General features: G+C 41.6%; 1 protein-coding gene across 6 annotated transcripts in view; it reads right to left on the reverse strand.

Moving 5' to 3' along the window:
* Nucleotides 1-7,364: 7,364 nt before the first annotated feature.
* cacna1g (calcium channel, voltage-dependent, T type, alpha 1G subunit) overlaps nt 7,365-26,001 on the reverse strand; it is a 274,185-nt gene continuing 255,548 nt past the window's right edge. For 5 of the 6 annotated variants that reach the window (XM_037081174.1, XM_037081179.1, XM_037081177.1 and 2 more), the window contains 8 exons: nt 25,888-25,966; nt 25,449-25,570; nt 22,737-23,162; nt 20,610-20,762; nt 17,424-17,546; nt 13,778-13,973; nt 13,488-13,657; nt 7,365-9,888 (listed from right to left, as the gene is read on the reverse strand). In XM_037081174.1, the coding sequence (XP_036937069.1) occupies nt 8,851-9,888; nt 13,488-13,657; nt 13,778-13,973; nt 17,424-17,546; nt 20,610-20,762; nt 22,737-23,162; nt 25,449-25,570; nt 25,888-25,966 (2,307 nt within the window). In that variant the 3' untranslated portion in view covers nt 7,365-8,850. The remainder of the gene's footprint in view (nt 9,889-13,487; nt 13,658-13,777; nt 13,974-17,423; nt 17,547-20,609; nt 20,763-22,736; nt 23,163-25,448; nt 25,571-25,887; nt 25,967-26,001) is intronic. The other variant, XM_037081175.1, reaches the window with a different exon arrangement.

A 26,001-nucleotide genomic window follows, 5' to 3' on the forward strand; every position in this document is an offset into this window, starting at 1 on the left:
TGTTGAAAGGAGATTTCAGCTGGAAATCATGGGCTGTGACAAAAGCCATTTCTGTTGGTGTATCTCTTTTTTCATTTGGGGTTGGTAAGTGGATTGCAAAGGGCTTCAAAACTTGTAAGCTGTCAATTAAAGGATTCGGAGCAAGGTTGATGGCAAAGTTTCTCTACAGACGGACTACAGCCAGTGTTGTAGCAAAGACAACTATGAGGAATACAGTAATACGTATTAAAAAAATGGCAGAGGAAATAGATACCTGTGGACTGGGGAAGGAAGAAGAGATAGTACTGGAAGAAATACTAAACAGCATCAAAAATGTGGTGAAAGATGGAATTCTTAAAACTGTGAGATCAAACATGGGAAAAAAGCCCTTGGCTACTTCAGTAGACCTAATCATCCTCTCACACCTCGAGGATAAAAAGCAACTTAGTGATCTCCTGAAGGACAAGAACAGAAGGAGTGATCTGTTGTCTGTCTTCAGAGCGTTGAGCAACACTGCACTACAACCATTCCACACAGACTTCAGCTGGCAGGACAAGCTCAACTCATCCGTTGATCAAGTGCTTGACCGAGCTAAAGCAGAGGCACCGGGGACAGCTCGAACATTTCTGACAGCCGTTCAAGATGCCCATGAGCTGGCACTGGCGAGGGACGCCATCAGCGTAGCACTCAGCCTCTCCAGTGATTTCTTCTCAAACCTTAAAGAACAGCTGAATGCCTTTGAAAAACAAAACGTTTCTTTGGAGAAAGTGAAGGTGAATGAGCTGTCTGCATCGGACGCTGAGATGCTGAAAGACTTCAAGCAGGATTTGGCTGACACCGTCGGTGCTTTACTGGCTGATGCTTTGGTGGAAGTGTTCCGCCAGAGGTTCTCCCGTGATGCTGTTTCTCATGTTCGGGGCAAAGTTAATGGCGTCATTGGCTGTTACACAAGAACCGGCTTAAACAGTGACAGAACAGAGGAACTACTCAGAGCTGAACAAAACAACAGATACATCACTTACATGCCAGTAGACATGAGTTCTAGACATGAAGTTGCAGCAGAGACAGGTGAAAACTCACGGTCACATGCTGAGAAGATCACAAACCCCAGGACTCCAGGCACGCTTCTTGATATCAGAGTGCTGTCAGAGGCCACCGGCACCAACGTTGTCATCCTAACGCAGGATAGCAACGGAAGACTTATCAAATTGTCGGAGCTGAGCCCAAGCACCAAACCCGCCAGTCACACGGTGACACTGATCTATAGGCCGCAGAGTGCCCAATACCCAGGCGGCCATTACGATGTGCAAATCAATACCCAGACAGTGAGCATAGTCAACGAATATCGGAGCTGCCTGTTTCATGCTTTTGCAAGAGGCATTAATCCAGAGGCCAGCGAAAGAGAGATCGCTTTGGATGCACGACGTCTCCGGTTTGTAGTGGCAGACGCTCTCCTCAGTCAGCCAGGCCAGTGGGAGCCTTTCGTCAAGCGCAAAGTGCAGACCGAAGCGATCAGAGAAGGGGACTGGTTCATGTTAAAGGGGAGCGCACGTAAAAACAACATAGAGGAATTCAAAGAGATACTAGAGAAAAAGGTCGGTGAAATACAACTCTACAAATACTGGCTTGAATACAAAAAAACTTCAAGAATCGGACGTTTGATCAACGCAGATCACCAGCCGCCAGTGAACAGTTTAATAAGAGCTAGCCAAATGAAGAAGAAAAGCAGATTACTAGAAGCCATGCTTGAGGTGGCAACAAACTCATCTGCTCCGAATAACAACCAGATTGCTAGACTGAAGCAAGATCACGGCCTTGAACTTCCAACCGTTCTTGTGCCTTACCAAATCCACATGCAGTGTCCCAGTACAAGATCGCCGGCCTTCAGAGCATGCTTAGCTGAAGCCATAAGTGATGGTGACGTGGAGGGCACCTTCAAGCTGACCATCATCGGTTCGATGCCGAAATTCAAGTTGAAAAGCGGCAACGGCGTTAAAAACTTTCAGGAGACGGAGGAGAGTGAAATCAGTCTCGCCGTTTTTGAAGAGAGTTTTCAGCGACACAGTAAAGAGATGGTAGAGACGTGGTTCAACCTGCTTAAACACAAGGGAGTCATGACAGAAACCCATCTCCACAACATTACTGACTGGATCAACAGGGAGGGCTACAATGATCAAAACGATCCATACCGGGACCAAGTCTCCAAACTACTATAGTGAAAAGGTAACATTACATTAATGTGATACCGAAAGAAAGCATATATATTTATTTATACATGAGTGTTTATGGTATTAGGATATGTAATAAAGGGGGAAAGGGACGTGGAGTAGATCCACATGTTCATAATGCAGTTATTCATCCTGTGTACAACTGATTGAGGGAAAAAATTGGCTCAGACACTGGAGAGATCAGAAAATGATGGACCTCCCAACCCTGTAACAGATACCTGAAGCATTTCTGTCACTGGTTTAACTGCCCCAGCAAAGACATCCCCACTCCCATTATACCAATGGGAAAAATAATGGGTCAATTTAAACTCATCAATCTCGACACTCTCTGGTGCCTTTTCTGCACTGTCAAAAATCTGAGTCTGTGGGAAAATTTAAAATAGACATATTTACTGAAAAGGTACACATTAAGAGATCATATTTACACTGTACGTTGCATTACAGTGAGCAGCTGACCCGAGTGGTTTTGTGTTTTCTTTAGAGTGGACCTGTGAAGAGGAAAACCATGGAGACCTTCCACTTTCCTGATCATCATCAAGAGCCCTGACTGAATCATCAGGATTACTTTTGGCTTTTGCTTTATTTCAAAATAACATTATTTTACTGGAGGCTTATCAGACAAAATCATAATTTAGAATGTGAAAAAATATAAATTTGACATCACAGAAGTCTAAAGTTTATACTGCTTTACACCCTTTGTACCTCCATAATGTAAGAAAAACTTAGTCTGGTCCAGACTATATGAACATAACTGTTAACGTGCCTAATTAACACTTTAACAGTTCTGCCACTGGCCACATGATTCTGTGGCTGTGAGTAGTAAACATTCTCGCTGGAATGTACTGCGTTTCTGTGATGAGGAAGTTTTTTACCCATTACACTCATTACACTCTTTGCTCATACCACATATCCTGCATAACAAATAACAATGTATCCATATGTGATTATCAATTGCAACTTCATTTGATTCACAAAATTTCAAAGGCATAACTATTTCCTCAAAAGGGCAGGAATGCCTCAGGATACCGTCATGGCTCAGCAAATATTGATCATTAAATGAATTTGCAATCACACATATACCTTTGAAACGTTCATTTTACAGAGCAGAGCAGTGGTGAACATTTTCATTAAATGTAATTACAGTATACTGTTTAAAATCTCTTCAGAACATAGTGAAGAGAACATTTGTGAACAGTTTCTGTAAATATTTATATTTTACAATACCTTCCTGTGCTTGCCATCTCTTCCCTCTTCATGCGTTTTTTTTTTTCTTTTTTTTTTTTTCTGCTGAACTGATTGAAGGATGGAAGACACATCCATCAGTGAAAAATCATCTTTTCAGGATGTGTTACCAGTGGAGCAAGCTGGTGATCAGGTAATATGTTCTTCCCAATGTATTTGAAATTCATTATAACATGATGTCTTTTATGTGGCCATATCTTTTAATACTATCATATTTTGGTGCTTATGGGATGTTTTTAAGAGAGGAATGTTTGAAATATGACATACTCCAACACTCCAACCTGATTGGATGAAATAGTTCCTCATATTGGACACTAGAGGGAGCCAAAAGCATGATTTATGTGTCACGGCTGACATATTCATTCATTCAACCGTAAAAAAAAAAAAATGTGTTTTGTTCCTGATTTTTTCATTGTATTGTTTATTCTACTCAGTTTCTGTATTTACCAGTATTTCTGTTTTCATTTTAAGTTGTCAGACCCTTCCAAATGCCTTTTTGTGGTCCTCATACCATGCCTAACCTTCTGAGAGTTTTTGTTCTTTGCTGTTGGTTTGACACTCATGGTGTCAGTAAAAACAAAATGTGATATATGTGTATATGTGTATATATGTGTGTATATATATATATATATATATATATATATATATATATATATATATATATATATATATATATATATATATATATATATATATATATATATATATATATATAATGACACAGCCGGATCTTGACATTTCACTGCAGCAGCGAAGATGTATCATCTGGTTTCCTGTCATCATTCCTCCAGAAAAAGAGACATAAATAATAAATCAGACAAGTCTCATTGACAGAGCCGTCCTGACGTTCCTGGGGCCTTGAGTAAAATTCTGATAAGGGACCCTCATACCTGACCTGTGAGCCATGTAAACCTTTGCCAGTGCCGCTCAGTCACAACTGACAGCCCAGTGTCTCCTCTGCAGTCCATCCTCCTTTAAAACAGTATGTTTCGTCTGATGGAATAAGTATACATAGACCTATACAGAGGAGAATGAGGTAATATTACTGATAGATATTTTCTATAGAATCATCAATCAATTAATAATAACATTAACCCAAATAAGAAATTTTGGAAAATACTAAAATACATCCCTGATCATTGCCTATAACCCTAACCCTTACAACAATGCACAAATAGCTTTGGCTATTAGCTTTGTACTGCTAGCCAAAGCTAGCAATGTACTGCTAGCTTTGGCTAGCAGTTCATTGGCTGCTTACAAGCCTGTAAGCAGTGGCTGCAGGTAAAAGTCTGAAAATAGCCAGTCAATACCTCTGTGATTAATTATGGCCATACAAGGGAAACATGAGCCGATACACGAAAGCTGACAAATCACCATCACTACGGTGGCATCTCTCACTGCGTTTCAACCTTAAACATCTACAACAGCAAAATGACACACACACATTAATGCAGCAGTAATATCAATCCACATCAGATATAAAACACTGAAAGGGAACTGTTTCCCCTGCATAATGAGGAGTTTTAGCTTTACTTGAAGTTCATTTTGATGGTAATACATACTTTGACCTAAAGCTGCAGTGAGTGTTATTTTCTCATTTTATCAGTGCAGTGGACTATTTTCAGTGTGTGGTATTATTGAATTAAAATAATGTGAATATTTTTCCGCTGAACCTTGACTTAGAGCCTAAATAATACTTATGATAATAATAATAATAATAATAATGCACTTTATTTTAAGGTGCCTTTCAAAGCACTAAAGGACACCTTACAAGACACACACAACACAACAACAGTACATTAAACAATATAAATCATGTAACATTGATGTGGAAGTTTTTGCAATTTTGCAAAGATGAATAAATAAATAAATATGAATGTGACTACATAGTGCAATAGTACAGTAAATAAACAAGAATATGATTACAAAGTTAGTCTGAGACAGAGTATGCCACTCGGAATAAGTGTGTTTTCAGGCGGGATCTAAAGGTAGGGACAGTGTCAGAAGTGCGAATGTCTGGTGGAAGAGAGCTCCAAAGGCGAAAGGCAGATCAGCTGAAAGCTCTTGTTAAGATGGCAAATAGCGCAAAGAGCTGGATGGCAGAAGAGGATCGGAGAATGCGGGAAGGTGTGTAGATGTGACAAAGTTCAGAAGATACGATCATGAAAATGAGGAGTAGAATCTTAAAATCACTGCGGGATTTGATAGGGAGCCAACAAAGTTGCTGCAGGGCAGGAGTGACATGTTCAATAGAGAGAGTTCTGGTGGCTACGTTCTGGACCATTCAGAGTTTATGAAGAGATTTCCATGGAAAACCAAAGAGGAGAGAATGACAGTTGTCCGGATGGGATGGAATCAGGGTGTTTACAATGATAGCAGTGCAGGTTGGTGTAAGTGTGAGACTGGGACAACTGATGTTACATAGATAGAAGTATAAAGACCGAGTAACATTACTGATGTGGGCTTCAAAGGATAGTGCTGTGCAGGATGACATCAAGGCTCGGTGATTTCAAAATAAAACAGTTCTGTTACTACAGTCCATGATTATCAATACATTCCATCCATTAATTAATCATTGTACACAGAGAAATCATGCAAATCTTTATCTTTTCATCAGGACCACTAATAACATGTTAATGACCACTTAGAAAATGTACATTAATGTTTAAACCAAGGGGTTTTTAGGGATTTAACTTGGACAAATGAAAAAAAAAAATGTGTCATGATACACATAGACATTTAAAAGTTGTCTTACCTGCATGGTCACTGTCCGACACAGAAGTGACTCCAGCCAGTGGGTTGCGACAGAGGGGTCCGCTGAGAGCCCCTTTCCAGCTGTTCCATTCCCACTTTATTTCAGTAATCTAGCAGTCTGTTTTCCAATGAGGTCATGTCAGAGTAGATCCAACAGATTCCCTCTGCAGTTCTCCAGCTGTTTGCTTTTTAACCATTTGGTCTCCAAGTGTTAACTTTCAGCTTCAAGTTTTACAGCAGGTCAGCTCGTGTCCCAGTGCAAAGAGAGAAATCAAAATGGTCTGATGACCTTATGTGACCTCAATTAGCACATCATTCTGTTTCCATGACATTTGACTGTGCGTATAAGATAGATGATGTATTATTTATCGTTCACTTTAATATTATTATTTTCTCACATTGTAAACCTTTGGACAATATGCATGAATCCAGCCAATCTGAGTGCTCCTGCTGCTCAATTATGTGTGAAGAAAAGTTTTAGTTTTCATGTACTTGAACAGTTGAAGATTTCTGAAAGTAAACTATTACAGTTGTCCATAAAAAGTCGACAAACAACTTTTAAAAACGTTTTTCCTAACTTTTTATGGAAAAAAGTGAGTTTGTGAATAAAAAGTGATAACCAATTATAACCATTATTTCCATTTAAGGATTTTTTTTTTTTTTTGAGTTATGCCAAACTAATTCTTAAACCAAATGTATGCATGATATGAAGTTACCTAAGGTGTAGGTTTGACCAATAGTTAAGTGTTAGATTTAATCTGCTGATCTTGCATCTTGTATCATATGTGATCAAGATTTATCATCACACTCCAATAACACCATAGGACATTCTTTTATTTTCAAAAGGATAACAATTAACACAGCAGAACCTGATCTATTAACGTTTTTTTTGTTTGTTTTCTTCCTTGTCATAACCTACATCACCCACAATGCAACTTGATGATCAACAGTTGTATTGGAGATTCAGGTGACTTGTTGTGGCCTGTGTAGTCTGAAGCCTGAAGCTGAGATGAGGAGCAGTGACAGAGGTGTGGTAGGCTCACTTCTTTGTAACGCCACAGCAGGAGAATTCCTTCATTTTCAAACTTGTAGTTTCAACTGATGCCCACTCAAGTGACATTTGCAGCAATTTACCAGACCCCACACAGCTTCCCCTAGAAATGCAAGAGCTTTATGTAAGATTAACATATTAATATAACTGAGGTAAGACTCACTAGGGCCATGTTGAGCAGGAGGATTGCAGTTGAGATTGCTTTGAGCTAATAACTGAGTCTTCAACTTCAACCTGTCGTAGAAAACAAAAAAAGTAACCCAGGTCGATGGCTTACAGTTTATGTTGTCTCTTTGTGGTACGGTATCTCTGTCATACCAACGAGTAGGTGCTTCTGTAGCTACGCTTTAACTCATTAATCAAGTAAGATTTGATCTCAGTTGATATATGTTGCTCATATGTATGATCAGAATGTAGATTGTGTAGCCACATTTGTTGTATTGATGGTGAGCCGTTCTTAAACTGAAAACCAGACATTTTACTCACCTGAGATGCCAGTTCTGTCTCATGTGGTCAGAATTAGTATTTTGTTTCTGTTTGTGTGATCTAAGAGTCATGTTTCTGCAGTAACAGTCCGTTCTTCTATCAGAGATCAAATGTGAGGAATGGTCATCAATCTGTTGTCCAGAGGGATATAAATCTTCTACAAACATACACAACCCTAATCATTAAACGCTGGATTATCTGGTAAAAAAAAAAACAACAACAACAGTTTAATCAATTAGAAACTGTTTTTCTCCACGGACTTTAAGGGCTGTAGGCACTCACAAGAATCAACCAATCAATAAAATACTGAAACTGCACCCTTATGTGTCCCCCGACAATCCAACAAACCACCATTGTCTAATGCGTGTGCTTAAAAATCCAAGCTCAGTTTAATGACTTGTTTTTTTTTATATATATATTTATATATTATTCCTACAAATACATGGTTTTCAGCACTTTGAAAAACGTTCACTTTCCTCAGTAAACCAAGAAAGCTAGAAATATCCTACAGTGAAAAAAAGAGACAAAGACAAACCATTTTGACAAAAAAAAAAAAGAAAATCACAAAAAGACATGAAAATAACAATTAAAATGAAATTAAAAAACAACATCCTGTACAAACACTATGGCCCAATAATTTAAGAAAATAGTGTCTCTAAAACGTTCATATTGCTTTGTACCTCCACTGACCGGGCAAAGCCCACCCTGTGTGACACCAGGCAGTTCATATAGCAACCACAGGGGCCGCCAAATCCCAGGTACTGATGTCACTCCAGAGGTTATGGGGTCATGCTGCAGCCAGTGGCATGCAGGCATAGCAGAAGAGAAACAGTCATGTTTGTGTTGTTGTTCCATTGTTCTCTTCTTCTCTGGTTGTTTTGGCAGTAACAATACAAAGACAAGGGATGGTCACACTACTACAGTACTGCACTCCTTATGAAACCAAGGATGTTTTCACTGTTTGTCGTAGTTTTACCATTATTACTCTCTACAGCATTATTACTAGAACTATCACCATCACAGATACACAGAGTGCATCGTGTATTTGTGTGTGTGGAGGGTTCGTCCGGCTGTGTGCATGTGTGTATCTGTGTGTTGGAGTTTCAGTGTTCAGTGCTCAGAGCTTGTCTTCTCAAAGGAGAAACTGGGAAGAGTCAATAGCTTGGGGTTGGTGTTGGGGTTTGACGAGCCTCCTTCCTGTCCTGAACCCTCTCCAACTCCCAGGTCAAAGGAGTCCTTGGAGTCACTTGAGGGCGCCCTCCTCCTCAGACAGGTGTCCCGACTGGGCAAAGGAGGGGGCATCCCTAACCCGCCCAACCCCATGCCCCCAAGTCCACCCAGGCCTGGGTAGAGGCCAGACTGAGGCTCCAGTCCGTCAGGGGGGTCCACAGAGATGCAGGGTGGGCTCATCTTCTTCTTGCGTCTGGGTGAGGGTAGCAAGCTCTGAGTAGGGGTCTGGCTGTGGATCTGTAAGCTGTTGGCTCGTGACACAAAGCCGGAGGAGGTGGAGGCTGTGCTGCGCTGGGGGCTGGACTCCGCGGAGGAGCATACCTCTACAGAGTGGCGTCGTGGGTCATCTAGCCAGGAGTAAGGACGGGGGCGGGGCAGGAGGATGCTCTGGCTTTGCGTGTCAGCACTGTGGAATCTCTTCAGCTGCCTCAAACATGGACTCTGGCTCTCCTGTTGTCCTGCGTAGCGGCTGTTACTGCCAGCACCACTGTCCTCTGTCATGAAGTCATCACTGCAAGTCAACCCTGCGTGGATAATGAGGGATACTTCCTGATCCTCTGAGGCTTCCTCCTGTGGGTGCGGCCTGGCTGGTAAGGGCGGAGGAGGCAATGAGGAGGAGGAGGAGGAGGAGGAGGAGGAGGAAGAGGTAGGGGAGGAGGAGGAGGTGAGGAATTGCTGGTCATGGAGCTGGGTGTGCACGCTGCTGGGACGCGAGGGTTTGGGAGAAGCACCTGGTGTGGGGGGGACCAGGCAGAGAGCAGGTTGCTGATGATGATGGGAGCAGGGTGAGGGGGACTGGGTGGGGGAGGAGGTGGAAGGGGATGGAGGGAGGCTCAGAGACACCACATTCACAAGTCCTTCATTGCTCTCCCCTCCGTCTGAACACAGAGCCTCCTGAGAGTCAGTAGACACTGCAACCTGAAAGACGGGGCATGGAGTTGGGAGAGGGATATATTTAGGAGAGAGGGGTGAAGAGATGGAGGTAAAAAAAATGGGATGGATGGAAGGGGGGGTGAGAGGGGGAGACTAGTTAGTGTGACTCAATGAGGATGAGAAGCAGTAGTCTGGGTCAAAGTTCACAGTATGGCCAGCATATTCCCAAAGTCTCTGTACTGGTCATCTTAGAATGTTGCAATTCCAATTTAAACTTATGATGCCTTTCATGAAGTATGACATGGAAACAGAGAGGTTACACTGCATTACAATGGCAGATTGAAATCCTTATTGTGATTAGTTAAGAGTCATGCCAAAACAAATCATTGAAAGTTGGAGAAACTGCCGATAGTTCGGAAAGACAGCAACCACGGCTGGAAACTCCCTTTGCCACCCAACCTGAATCCCCCAAGAGAAAGACCAAGAACCAGGACTAAACTAATTAACAGCAGCTTAAAAGCCACATCCCTGGTGAGTTGCAAAGAGTGGGACATTGATTTGGCATGGTTAAAGTGTTGCAGACCAGTGGAGGTGGGCAGGGGGCATCTAGATATTTAAGGAGGAGAACTCTTCCATGTTGGAGTAGTTCAGAACAAGTGACTAGACAAGAACTAGTGTCTATACAGAAGGATACGAACTTAGAACTGCCAAATTGACACCTTGTCTCAGAGAGGTGGCAACCCTGGAATTCCAGGATGCCTAGAACACAATAGAGTTGTCATCTAGCTAATCAGGGAGGTTTGCAAAGGGAAAAGAGACCTAGTCCTGCCATGGCTTGACCTCACCAATGCACACAGCTCAAACTCTAACAAGCTGTTTGAGGCTAACCTAGTATAACACTATCCCGATCCACTATGGGAACTTCAGGCTCAGAGTCACTTCTGAGAATACTTGAGAGGAGCATTAGAATCTTTGCTAGCCACCACTATGCCAAAAGATCAACACTTTGCTTGGCATCACTGGGGCTTCAAAAGTGACGGCCATTAAGTCCATAGAGGCCACAGAGAGAGCCTCAAGATAGCTTTGTATCAGGAGGAGTGACCTATGGGCCAGTACTGCTGGGATATAAGCCAAGGGGTATATAATGTTGAATGACCCGAATCATTGGATGATCTCAGGAAACATTACTGATGATGTGTCTCAGTGACTCACAGGATGTATCTCTATGTCAAATAATTCCCAAACTCTAAAACTCTCAGCATGATGATAAAGATTTTTTTAGACAATTTTCAAGGTATATTTTATGGTATACGTTGATTATTAATGTGACCAAAATTACATCACCTTTGAGAATCATTCACGTTGTTGGTAACTAATGTATTTAGACACGTGGCATTTTACTGTAAATCATGTTGTCATCATCATCATATCAATCATATTCATTGCTCTTCTCATGTGTCCCGTGAATGCCAGTTTTTCAAAGTTGGACAGAAAGACTGAGTGCTGCGGATTGAGTGCTGGCTGACACAGTGAACTCTGAGCCAGACAAACTGACCTTTGACCTTTGACCATTCACACAAAACCTTGTAAACCATCGGCAACACGCTTTTCGGTTAATTTACAACTGAATTCCGACCAGTGTTTCCATGCCATCATCCTTACCCCTGAATAAAACCATCTACAGGGTGTGAGGCCAATAGTCAGAGGGTAAACATAATATGTTGCTACTGTAGGAAAGAAGGAGGAAGGGTTAGTAAGCACAATGGATGCTTAAATTCATAACATGTCCTCATGAACGTGTGACTTTTTCCTCATAGACCACAGATGAATAGTATTTGAATATAATTGTGTTGAATCAGTTCAATGAGAATATGCTGAATCTATAGAGATGAGAAAACAAGGCTTGCATGAGTTTTAGGATAAAGCATTTTGAGTTTGGAGTCATGGGTTTCCTTGCATGAGTTTGAACTACATGACCACAGAGACACCTAGTGGTCAAAGATATCACAACCAGGCCAGGCCAATCACCAGCCACAGCAATAAAACACTGAGTCACAAATAATATGAGTGCGTACTATAACAATACTAGAAAATGATCACCCTGTCAGACTTTCTGAAGCAAAATCAGATTGAGCACAATAACTACTGTACTCAACAACTATGAACGTTTCAAGTTCTAAGCTTTTCAATAAAAAAATCACAAGTGCTCTATCACTGCGGTACTGTGTGTACAAAATGGCCAAATGCATATGGACAGCACTTGTGCTGTAGCAATCCCCTGAGTTGTCAAGTTTGTAGTGTAGTAAGTGCACTGCATTGTGGATTCATTTCACAGCCAAAATAACACGTTTGTCTGGCTTGAATACATTCTGTAACTCAGCTACCAAATAGTCCACTGATACAATGTTACACCTAGCTCCTGCCGCTTATATAAGAATGTAGAAGTATTACAGTTTCCTACAGGCCAAGCTACCTGTTTAGAGAGTGTCAGATGCTTTGTGGCTGATGTTTAGCAGTTGACCGAAATTATGTGAGTGACAAAGGGAAAGGAGGAGGGAAGCCTGTGAGTGTGTTAGTCAGTCTGTCTCTTTAAAGATGAATATGGCGTCCAGTGTTTCTGAAAGGCCCATTGGTAGCTAGAATCGGCTGTTTGTTGCTGTTTCAGAAACAGGAGTATCTGTGTTTGAGAAGTAGCTCAGGGTCAGGTGGCTTTTGGGCCCAACTGAGCTGAGATCAGCGAATAACAGATACAATTTATATGGGGAATGAGACAACAGATAAGGTAGCAACGGGAAAAAATATAAGGAGGAAAAAGGGAAAAAGGAAGAAGGAGGAAAAGTGAAATAGTTTAGAAAGTGAAATGAGGAGAGAGATTTAAGAAAGCAGTAAACCATTATTTCTGTGGGACAGGGTCTAGGGCCACAGTTGGGGGAAAAAAATCACAGATTTCAATAATTAACTTTTTAACTATTTTAAGAAAAAGTATTATTTAGCCAGTCATATCGTATAAGAATATAGTCTTATGATATCACATCAGCTGTTGCCTTTATAAGTCATTACTCACAGACATACTTGCTTCTCTTATGCCAGTAGTTTGTTTTTGATCTCTGAGCTCTTTGGCCATGCTTTCTGGAGAAAATCAACTGCTGCATCAACACACATCCAGTAATGTGACTCAGAAGTCATTTTATTGGTAAAACCATAGTGGTGATTGTTTTGATTGGCTGAATTATGAGTTATTCATATTTAAAAGGACACTATGTCGTTTTGGGGGAGAGATTCAAACTCAGATTTTTAATGGCTTACAATTTTAATGTGATAATGAAATGTCATAATATAAATTATGGGTTTCCAACATTATTATCCCAATTTCTTTTTCTTTTTTTCCCAATAGCTTTTTTTTCCCCAAGCAGCAGCCATAATTGCTGTAATTATGAGCATAGGTTTTTATTTTCACACTCAAGCAGCTGCCTCAGAGATCAGCCTCTTGTATCTACTTGAAAGTTCCTTAATCAGTAAAATCAGCCTCTATAGTATTTGGTATTGACATTAAACACAGCTTTCCTCACATACAGTACAAATACCAACAGAAGAACATATAAAGACCATGAAAGTAAAAGTCTTTAACAGTGTGATTTAGTTACCTGTCTGCGGAGCGTACGGCTGAGTGTGTGTGTGCGTCTTGGAGGCGGTAGTCGTGGTATACTCTCTGAGTCTGAGTGGCTGTGGGGGCTGATGGGTCTGAAGAGGTCTGTCGGAACGGTCAGCTGCTGCGAGAACTCCTCCGGTTGTGAACGCACCGAGCCACTGGAGCCTGCACACAGCCAAGCACAGAGAGTGATTTGGCAGTCACCTCGCATTATGCTTGTAATCAAGGCCTCACATTTCTCTCGTGTGATATCTGTCTGAAAGGAAATGGCATGTCCTGCATTACCTGATTGGGCCCTGTGGGTGCCCAGTATGTGCTGGGGCCCCTGTGTCTGTGCTAGAAGCTGTGCTGGAGCTGCCTGGCCAAAGGGGGGGAGGAACATGTAGCTGTCGTTGGGCAGGGAGTGTGTGCGTCCCACCACAGGCTTCCGTACGCTCAGTAGGTTGCCCTCCAGTGGCTCCCCAGGATCAAGCTGCTCAGGCTAGGGAGAGGGAGAAGAGAGTCAGGGTCCCTCTGGACTTGGAAGGACTGGGGCTGGTCTTTAAACTCAACCACTTTCACACTCTTTCAAATGCATTCACAGTTGATATCTTTTAAGACACAATGTGAACAAAGAGGCAGTAGTCGTCAGCATACACAGAAAACAAACAGGATCTTTGCATGGCACAGAGCTGCCACAGATCACAGAAACAAGACCGTGCTAGGGTGAAATTTCCAAGCAGTTTCTTGTCTTTTCAAGTGTAAGACACTTGTGTCTACATTTACCCATGCAGTTGTGTATGTTCACATTAGCCTGCTCCGTGATTGTGTGTCAGCTGGGGCAGTGTCCTGCAGCCTGACCCGTTAACAGTTCACATTCATCAAAGAGCTACTGGAGCTCTGGCACACTTTACAACCCAGTAGCACACACACGACAACTCAGACAGGATTAAAAAATACTACAACAACGGTAGAGGACAGAAGACAGTACAAACACAGAAGAAGACTGATAGGAAAGGACTTTGAGAAAAGACGTGGACTCACATGTAAAGCACATAGGAAAAACACGTAAAACTGAGGAAAAAAGGAGGGAAAAGGACAGAGAGAGGATAGAGAGAATAAGAGCTGAGTGCAGAGACGAAGGAGAAAAAACTGCAAACTGGCAGGTAAGGAGGCGCACTAGTCTACTGGACTGGACTGGACTGGAGAGTAACACACATTAGGCTGAAAAGGTGGAATGAGAAAGAAAAGAGAAAGTTGGGGGCACATGGTTAGATTCACCAGGGTCTTTCAACGCTTCTTGTTCTGCACTACCTTTTTACTCACCACCCCCCCCTTCTTTAGTTTGGATTTGTCCCAGCACAATCCAATTAACAGAGCTTTCTTGTCATGTGTTGGCCAGGCTTCCCTGTTTCTAAGATCGATGGTGTATAAATCAATCTCACTGCATTGTTGGCCTGGGTGTGCAGCATGGGCCAAGGTTACAGTGACCCTCTCTGAGCAAGACATGCGACTACAGGGAAGCATTGTGATCATTAATGAGCCAAACTGGTTGTTAATTATACCCTGACAACCACATGACATTCAATTCATTTTCAATTTAGAGGAGAAGATGTCCTTCCCCTCAATGGCAGAGTCCCCTGCGACAGCATGTATCATTGGGGGATGTACAGATTAATTGTGGAAAGGATGCCTACATAAGCCTCGATGCATGATGAAGTGTCCTGCTAAGAGAACATAATGGCTGAGGTGGTGACAAAGAACGCTATGATTTGGTGTTCCTTCCAGCAAGTCCATTATTTTCTGAATCAGTACTTTCAGAGTGCATCATTGTGCTCATATCATGACCACTTAATGCAGTTGGCTCGATTTGTTTTACATGGGGCATACATTGAAGATTGTTGCAATAGTGTGTGTGTGCTCAAGAAATCATTCATAATGGTGGTTTGACTGTAGATCCTCAATTACGGCTGAAGTATTTTTGATATATGATTTTAAGACCCAACTGCCAGCCAATGAGACACACATTCAGGATGAATACTTGTATATCGCTACAGGTATATTGGGTAACACTTTATTTCTTTATTTCTTACTTATCTGTAATTTCCTGGTAATTTCTTGAAAAGTTTCCTGGAAAGAATTATGTAACTTTGAACTAATTCAAAAAGAAAATAGAGACAGAGCTGTGATTAAGTTATTTAAGTTCAGTCAGTTGTGTTTAGCAGCTTTTAATCCCAACTAAATAGTAATCAATTCCTCACTTCTTACTGGGCAAACAAGTCTCTGTACAGGTTGAATTGTATGCTTACTTTTAGAAAAATCAATTTTCCATCTTCAGCTGATCTGCTGTAAAGTATAGCCATTTTCTTTTCTTTTCTTTTTTTTTTTTTACAAGTGATTCACTTAATTAGGTATCTCCCCTGCCTGTATGTGTTGTTACAAATTAGACAGTTGTTTCCAGAAACTTTCCTACAAATATGTAGTTACATATAAGACATTTTAGGGAACTACTGGACCTGTATAATAAAGTGTTAACATATTTGTGTAGCTGTTGTGTGAGGCAGTTATAGAACAGTTTAGAATGTGTGAATTTCTAACTGCTCCCCAGTGGAGGAATCACTAAGACATTTGATTGGCTCAGTTTTAGGCTAAATCCCATTTCCAAATTTCACCCCTGACGCTCGTTTTTGAGTGCCACCCTCTCCTCTCACAACCGTTAGAAAGAATGGTGGGTGATATTCCCTTTAATGATGTAAGATGACTTCTTAAAACCCTCACAGTTTTTGTCAGTGGCGACTGGATGTTTCTAATATGCTGTCTTGAGCTGTGGTAATTTTCAATACTGTGGTATTCTTGGTATGCCATGGAGATATAAAAGCATGGATGCTTGCAATTTGCTCACAACGTCACAGTTTCAATCTTGTCATTAAATGAAAAAGAACACTGCTATACTAACTGGCCATTGCTTGTGCTTTATAAACTATCCTGCCAGTCTGCACTGATTAGTGGAGCAGTCCCAAGTGCACAAATTTCACTGCTGGACTTAATCAGAGTTAAATTTCTGTTGTTGTGTGCCATCGATGGGGTAAGCAATGTTGAAATGTGTCTAAATGGGTCTGTCACACATAGATCAGCATTAACAACGTGATGCTAGATAGCCAGCTAGTTAGCTAGAGAGACATCATCAAACTAATAGTGATTGTTTTATGCATGTTTTTTTAAACAAGGACCATAACATGACAGAGTTCACATAACCCCTGGTCTGAAGTGTGCCTCTGAAAAATGTTGTGTTGTGCGCCATGAAGCACCTCACATACTCCCTGTAATCCCAACAACAATTGGGACACTGATGGTAGGGCCAACGGTGTATTCAATACACCCGATCCCAATACAGTGTATTGGCCTTGGCCTCCTTTACTGACTAAAAACAATTTCTGTCCCTGTTCAGGGGCTGTTCCCATTATATTCAACAGCTGATTGTTAGCTCCGCCATTTCCGTCATCTGCTGACTATGGCAGGAAACAACTATCAGAGTGATGTGAGTGATTTCAAACAGAAAACCAAAGCGAACAGCTGAAAACTTTATAAATCTTTGGAAAGCTCAAAATATGTGGAAAACAGCAAGGTTGGGGATTCTGCTCTCTGGGCTTTTTTTTTTATACGAGATACCTTTCACATACAAGCAGACTGGTGGATCCACATACTGGTGGATTATAAAAAAATTATAGCTGCTTTAAATGTTCTTAGTTGTGCTAGGGCTTATCCAAACTAGCTGTTTAGCTAATCCAGTTGGTTTCCCTCTGCCAGTAAGACTCTTACAAGCAAGTGTGTGACAGTAGTGGGAGGACAAGAGACGTTGAAAGTGGCCTGGGAGAGGAAACACTACAAGATACTGCAAACGAGAAGAGAAGGAAGAAGTATGGAGAGGGAGAATGAGAGGAACTGTCAGTACATTGCATTCCAGACTGGTTAGAAAGAGGGGGTTAATATCGTCGGGGGCCGAGTCGTCTGTCAGAGCTAGGGACCAGGATTTCTCAGAGGCCAGAGACAGAGCTTCCATCTCCGCTAGAGGGATCTAGGCAGGAAGAGACAACGGCTGGTGAGCAGAGAAAACAAACGCACGCTCCGTGCAACACACAAAACTGAAGGAAGCTATACACAGAAAACACCTGCCACTGGCAGGAAATTACATGATTGAAACAACACTAAAAACTGGAAGCATGTGGCACGGCAACACAAAAGACAGAGAGACAAAGCAACGTTTAAAGGCTGGAAATCACATAAGGTTTTTTTTTCCTCACCTTTAGACCGTATTGCTATTACTGAATTATTGGGTTGCCAACAGCAACAATACATCAGGGTCCACACACACACGCACGCACACACAGACACACTAAAACATACAGTCTGATGATACTGAACAGACAAACTGTTCAATGTCACAGAAATGGACGAGCAGGCAGGTGGGGATTCATTTATATTGTATGTGCTGGAATGGCGGAGGCTAAATTTTAACGCCTCTAAGTGCCTACACAGCTAAATTTGCTGAATCCAGGATGGAGCTCTGAGTTAATGCACATCACTGAATCCAGCAGCTCTGCAGAGTTTTCACCCCTGAAGTGTTAAGAAGCCTTGAGCATCGCTGGCTTCTGTATATTTGGCCTCATACTTCCTTAACAGGAGAAATGCATTCTGACAGGCAAACGGGCCATCCGTGCAGACAGGGGCAGGGGCCGAAACTCATGGAAAACATTTCTGCCACCGTATCAGGAGCAGAGTAGTGGCCTGTGGCGCCTAATAATGACATCTCCCACCCATTTAAAGCTTTTAGAAGATGGGTTTTTTTGCGATGCTAATGTAATCAGTCCAGATTTGCCTTCAAATGAGGAAAAGAGACACCCAGATGCATTATTCAGTGACTCAGTGATCCATAGCTTATTGACTGTGCTATTACTCTGCAGACTTCTGTGTAAAAATGTGATCCTTTGCTCTGGTGGGTTAATTACTTTGCTTGGCGAAGCAGGGATTCACATAAGAACATAACAACATGCTGCATGTAAACACAGACGCAGAGCAAAGACTTTAAACTCTAAACCATGCCAATGAGGCTAAACCAGACCAAGACCCTGCCAAGCATGAATGAATATAAGTGAGTGGAGACGTGAGCGGGGGGATGAGATCATAGCTGAGGGTGGGATGTGACGCACTGCACTGTGGTAGGCAACAGAAAAAATATTTAATGTGGAGAAATGCCAGTACAAAAGAATGGGAATGGCTGTAGGGCTATAAGACATGTTCAAAACATCACACTAGCATGCTTTTTCTTAAATGTTATGAAATGAAGTTTAAACAGACCGACTGTACCAAATCCTGCCAATTAACTTTTACTTTGTAGGCCAGGGATCCTGTACTCTACAATTGTTATCCATCTTTAAGTCATTTGGTCTGGTATTTATTCATGGAGCTCTATTCTTATTCAGACAAGTGGCAAATTGTGCCAACAAAGGTGAGATAACTCCACCTGTTTTCAATCAAAATTCCTTGCTGAGTCCAAGCTCATCGCCATTATTCCATAGGGAGAAATCTCTCTTATCTAAAGGGTCAGTTCTCTCAAATTCCTTAAAATACTTGCAAATGCAATTTGTCTAGGAGTCTGAATAATTTCAAGAAATTATTGATCAAAAATGCTGAATTTTGTTTTGTTTTATCACTCTGCTACTGACCTCTTTGACTCATCTGATTAGACAGCGGTAATTTCTGCCACAAAGGATCTCTTAATCAAAGCTGTTAAGGTAGCTGTGAGGTAGCGTGGGATCATGAGTTGTTTTCATTTTTTTAAACATCAGACAAAAATCTATCTGATGTGACTTAGGCAGTAATGTTCGGGGATGAGGTATCTTGCTGACTTCCTTCTTCTGTCTGACGTATCACCTGATGTTTCGTGGTTTCGTTATAGCAACAGGGGACCGAGAAAACACACAACTACCTTGAGTAAAATTGTATTTCTCTGAGTTTGAACCAAGTTGCATACTTTTGGGAAAGAGTGAGTTGCTTATATAACTCAACAAAATATATTTTTGCTGAGTTATATAGGTTATATATTAACATTTTAATGCAAATGTAATGTTACATATTATATCTTCAACCCTTGAGGGGGTTCTAACCTGCCAAGGTTGTTTTAATATGACCAATTTGATGTGACATCTAAATCAAGAAAAACAAACCAGTCAATGGTATAATTAAAAGAGAAATGTTATTGTCAGCATTTCAGTGCAAAATGCACAGTAAACCCAAAAAATAAATATCCAAGCCAATTCACCTGATACCTCAATCAAAACACATAAATACTGCATGCGCCATTCAGGATCTCAAGTTTACTGGCACTTATATTATTCTAGCAACAACAGCTTCTCAGAGAAATTAAAAAAAAACTTTTTTTTAAATTTTTTTTTTTTTTTATCGATGGAGGTCAACAGAATTGTGTTTCTCACAGCGCTGGGAAAAGAAATATAAAACAGAAACATCTCTCTCTAGAGTCCCCATTGATCATCCGAATGATCAACAGCACAGCGTGTGGAAAGTTTTCATACAGACTACAGTATGTCTTTGGCAGAAAGTAGTTCCAGTGAGGTCTGTGGATTATCCTGAACTTGCAGGACCTTGTTTCTGACTGTTGCTGTAACGTTTTTGACACGTCATTATTAAATGCTGTAAGCATAACAAAACCCACAGTTGCATTGGGGTTAGAAGCATTCATTTATCAAAAGATGGATACATCAGAAGTTTTGGGCAAAATGATTTGCATGCCTAGATACCACTGAGAAAAAATTGATTTTCTCTAATTTGGGTGAACTGACCCTTTTTTTAAGGCACCATCCCTTGCTTTAAGAATGTCCTTGCTTCAAACTACACTGAAACTGCAAACAAGGGACATGATTGTATTTTGCCTTGTGTGAAAAACAAGATCTGTAATCTTTCCGGATTTTGATTCCCATACTCACAAACTACAGCAGAAACTACTGCATCACAACTTTTATTTTCTCGAGGTTACTGGAGCAGCCCTACACACTGGAGAGAAATAAGAACCACTACATGTGTGAAATGGAGGAAGTGAGTCATCATTCTGGTGGGTATTGACCTTCTTGTCGCTGCTGTGCTTGCGGGGCTTGGGGGGCAGCGCGTAGTAGTGGCAGATAGAGCCGGACAGGTTGTCCATCAAGCTCAGCTCCCCCTCCATTGAACCCTGGATGACCAGGGAGACCGAGTCAAGCTGCGCTCTCCGCTGGATGAACTTCCATAATGCAGAGTGAGACAGAAAAGAGAGAAAGAAAGGGGCAGACGTTTTGGGGGGGGAAAAAATACAAGGACGGGGGGAGAAGGGAAGACAAAAGTAATGACAGACACACAGGAATAAATGCGGAAGAAAAGAATGGGAGCACAAAGACAGAAAGGGAAGAAAAAGACAGCCAATCAGGTGGAGACAAACAGATATACAAACAGAAAATAAGCCAAAGGAAATACAAGTAGGAAAAACTACATTGTCTTTCAAACTGTAAGTGTTTTACTAAATAACTAGCAGGCTTTCATGCAGATCACTGCAATGTTCATAATCTCCCTCTAAACAACATTTCAGGCTGTCTTGTGCTGCCATTCAATCCCACAGGGGGGCACTACAACACTGCAGTAGGGCTGAAAAGAGAAAGAGACTGCGGTTGAACCAAACACGTTTTAAAAGAGCAGCAGTGGAAGATGGATAACATCTTAGAGAGGGAAACATAACGACAGCGAGACCTTTACTTCCTATCCCCAAAAAAGTTCCCTGCCGACTGGAAATAGCTGTCGAAGTGAACAACAAGGCCCCGTGGTCCAGCTTTCCCATGGCACTGTGACCTATCTGTGACTGGCATGTGCTCTACAGGGACCAGCTACACACACACACACACACACACACACACAGACGCACACAGTCATGCACGCACACAAACTGGTCAGGTCAGGATGGGTTGCAGATGGTAAGGAATTTGAATATCCAGGAGATTTTCTGTATAGACATTTGACTTGACGTAAACCATAACAATGCATTCACTGTCACACACTTGTCTAACGTCCAAAGGCAACACGTTAATCACACACAAACGTATCCACTCACATTTGAAATGATGCCAGAGTGTGTAGTGAATGTCCCCGTATGGTTGTATCCGCTATAAGTTTGTTTACATACAGATCACAGTTTGTACACTGGGACAGTAAAGGGACATTCCTTCCAAGAAGTCCATTATTTCAGATCCAGTTCAGCATGCTCAGCATCCCAGAGAGTTAACAGATAGTTTGGACCGGAGTCAGGTCTAATGACCAGAGACGGGGGGGGGGGGTCATCTGACTGACCGCACAGCCCAGCCCCCTAGCAGAAAGTGACTTTGGAGCATCTGTCGTGTCGCCCAAGATGCAGCATTAGCCACTGAGAATGCAAGTTACCTGAACGTGTCTCACCTTTACTTGGGTGCAATGATGTGAATATTATCTTTACATATACTGGGCACAGTGGGATTGATTGTATTATTAATGAACCTCTAAATTCACCCACATTTGCCACTGGGTTTCTGCAAATATCTCTCAGAGCTAAACAAGCTCAAGCTTAGCAAGCTTTATTTAGAATCTACAAATGATCTGTTTTTTCAGTGAAATCCAATGAAGGGAGATGTTCAAATGAAAAGGTATTTTGAAATGTGGACCTAATGTTGACATACAGTATTTTGATGTGTAAATGACCCCTAAGTTTTGGAGACATTCCCGATAGATCGCTGAGGTTGTCTGACAAAATTAAGGAAAGCATTCCTACATAGTTTTAACTTTTTCCTTAAATAAATAGATAATTTCTCTAACCAAAACAGAAGGCTCAATCAAGGAAAAGTCTAAGTGTGAAATCTTAGGAGAGGCATGTTGCTGCAGCAAGACAATGCTGGAAACATGAAGAGTCTAAAGTTTATCTAGAGGAAATACATTCTTCAGCTACAATTTATTTCCAGGATGGCTGGTTATATAACTGATTTTGACAACCCAGATGAACTACTTACCTTGCATATTCGAACACAGGACTCCGGTTGAAAAATACCAGAATCCCCCTTTATGCACACACAAAACCAGAGTATTGCTAACACTGCTAACGAGGGAACCATGCTAAAAATGCCTTCAGACCGCAACCAAAAAAATAGATTCTTGATAATATACACATGATGGACAAGCAAAACAAAAAAAGATTTATCACCTCCAGCGGGGTGTCCAGGCATGAAGCAGGCTCGGCTCTGATGTTTACAGTGTCTCTGGTTATATCAGCAGTGGGTGAGTCCACAGGACCATCCATTTCCTGCTCCCTGTCCCCTCCTCCGGTAGACCTCCAGGGGGAACCCCCAGAACTTGACCTGTCCATGCCCGGTGTCATCGGGTTGAGCTGGGGTGACCTCGTTGCCATTTCTTCCGCTTGGAGCCTGTTCTCCAGCTCCAACTCCGCCTCCAGCTCCGCCTCCTCCTTGGCTTCCTTGTTGCTCTCCTCCAGATGCTTCATCAGAACGGCGATGACAACGTTGACCAGGACGAACTGAGCGGTCAGAACGAAGGAGACGAAGTAGATGGGAGAGACCACAGTGTTGTAGCAGGTGGTGCTGGTGTCATGAGCGCAGTCCCTTAACGTGTCCTGAACGAAGCATAACAACAAGACATGAAAGCATTAATGAAAGCTGTATGAGCTAACAGCCAATGAGATCATTGATATGAGATGATTCTGGAAAACCTTGAATTTCATTCAACTAGTTAGCTGTAATGGACCAATGACAGGAATATACAAATTTGTACATTTTGATGCTTTCATCAAAAGGCTTTGTGTGCACAGATGCAGTAACCCCTGTCCTTAAGGAGGAAGGATGTCAAGAAAGACAAGGAACAGACCTGAGAAGTCTGGCCTCATCCCACCGACTTTGGGTGAGTAAACAACTTTGTTTGCTCTCCAGACAGAGACTACATCCACATACATCCACCCCTCTATGTTAGAACTATCAACTTAAATGTGTTAATGCATATATCTTGTGTTTCAGAACATGCCATCGTTTTGATATTATGAAACCCTGCCTCCAGTAGAGGCCAGTTCTCTGTCTGCACAAAGAAATTAATTAGTAATCAGTAAAAGAGTGGCAAGGATCCTCTTTCTTCCAAAACAAACCCCTAGACTATAAAACTTTACCACAGGTGCTGGCTCTCCCTCTTTTCTTTTGACTGACTCTTGGTTTCTGCAAATCACCCTTGTGACTCCTCTGCGGAGAAGTCCCCATCCTAGGTAATACAGCCGACAGGTATTATGAGAGCTGGCCTTTTCACTTTTGATTAAAAAACAGAATGAACGCTGAATTGAGAAAAAAAGACTGCATAGACTCCTAAAAGCAATAATTAGTTAACTTTTAGACTTTGAGATTTTTATGGCTCCGTGCATCCCAACTGTGCAGCTTGTCGCTGAACGCAACAAGACTGGAGGACACATGCTGTGTTTCCTCTGTGCACTCTGAAAGGCCTTGACTGAGCCTGGATTCATCATCCTGAAGAAGCGAAATTGAACCTACTGTACAGTTATCATCTGGCTGTCTCTATGGCTGCTGAAGATTTCTTGGTGATTTTGCTCTCCATGCTGGGCACCTTCCAGGGTGCATCATTATCAGCCCACCCGTTACCGCGTAAAAGTAGGAATAACCATCTTAATGCGTGGTTTGTGTGAGTTGATGCAGAGTTAATTCTTACATCATTTTTTTTGCTTTTTTATTGATGTTAGGATGTTATGTTTATTAAGACCAGGGTCTCTACACATAGCTCAGCTGAACCACATACACTCTACCCAGACATGTTGATCCCCGAGTACATCTGGGCTGCCATGACGACAGCTAGAGGAAGAAGCTACTGCTAATATGAGCTGTTCAAAAGCTTTCTTTTTAGCAAACTCTGTGTACACACACAATGTTCTCTGGAGACCCTGGTGTTACTATGAGCAAAGTTTCATGTTGTGTCGAGCCTTCTTAGTGTTTTAAAAATAGCGATTTTGATGCTATTGTAAAAGTGCCCCACGCACTCTCATTGAAAATAGCCGAAAACGAAAATATGGTCATCTTAAAAGTGCCTCTTTTGTAGTAATTATGCTTTTACACACAGGTTTGACTTATATACATTCACAAAACAGCCTAGGTTGCATTTTGGCGAGAGTTTCACTTCAAGTGTTCCCCTTTTTGCATTTTTGTATAGTTTTTGATAAAATTCCTTCATCGATGAATTCATTCTCTTTGCAATAGTTAAATAACTAAATTACCAGTTAATTCATGCCTCATCAGTTATGCATTGTAGTCGTTTGTACATTCATTTATGTTTAGTGAACCTCATTCATCATCTGTGTCTCTCAGTAGTTCAATAAATAACTTGAATTAAGTCGTTGTATTTGTGTTTTCCTTCATGGCAGAGAAGGAGGTAAAACAATGTTAAACAATGTAGATGGTGTTCCTTTTAACAGGTGCTTATTAATAATCATGTGTACGGACTTCCTTGTTAGCCACAGTAGATTATTTTGCAACCTATCAAGCAAAATAAGTCACTGAACTTAAGTGTGTTGCATAATTGTCTGACATAAATGTGATTGGTGGGGAAAGTGGCTTGAATTAGAACATAGAAGAAAGACAAACAACCATATCAGAGTTTGACAATTAGAAGTTATTTAAAGGTAACTGGCAACTTACCATCTGCTGCAAGCTGCAGCAAAGGCCAGTATTTATTACCAAGTATTGCTGAGCCTTGAGGACAAAGTATTTTTAGTCATGTGCAGAAACTGGGTAAGTTGATGTGTTGGTATGTATGTAAAGGACATACCAACACAGATCTGCCTCTTGTGTTCCAGATGAATGCATGTGCACTGATGCATTATGTGTGTGATTGCCTTTAGTGATAATTTCACCTTCATTATGCCATTCCAGTTGTCTCCAGTGGAAACTCTGAAGAGCAGCAGAAATGCCATCCCGAAGTTTTTGAAAGTAGCGTAGCGCCCCAGACCTTCACATGGGTGGAGCTCATCGCAAACTGGGGAGATAAGGAGGGGCAGGGAGAGACAGGAAGATAAAAGATGATGCTTCTGTGGCTTTTCAGTTGTCACGACTTGGCTCGCAACAAAATAATGACTGTTGTACTACTGTATTACTTGAAAGCTACTTGCATCAATTAGACATCAGTCAGAGAAATCAATAAGGTATTTCTAAAACAACTATTAACTCCAGATAGACTGAACCCACATAGGGCAGCAGTAAACACCTGTGCATGGACTGAGTAGTATGTATATGTGTGGATCTTTGTTTCGGCTTTGTCTGGTTTGCCTGTATGCGCGGTGCATGTGCCCTTACTCAAGTCACCAAACAGCTCCACTCCCAGCGCTGCAAAGATAAAGAAGAGGAGCATGAAGAGAAGACCCAGATTCCCCACCTGTAGAGAGAAAACAGGAAGAGAGAGGGATTAGT

This window comes from Acanthopagrus latus, chromosome 20, assembly GCF_904848185.1.
Source record: "Acanthopagrus latus isolate v.2019 chromosome 20, fAcaLat1.1, whole genome shotgun sequence".
NCBI classification, from domain to species: Eukaryota; Metazoa; Chordata; class Actinopteri; order Spariformes; family Sparidae; genus Acanthopagrus; species Acanthopagrus latus.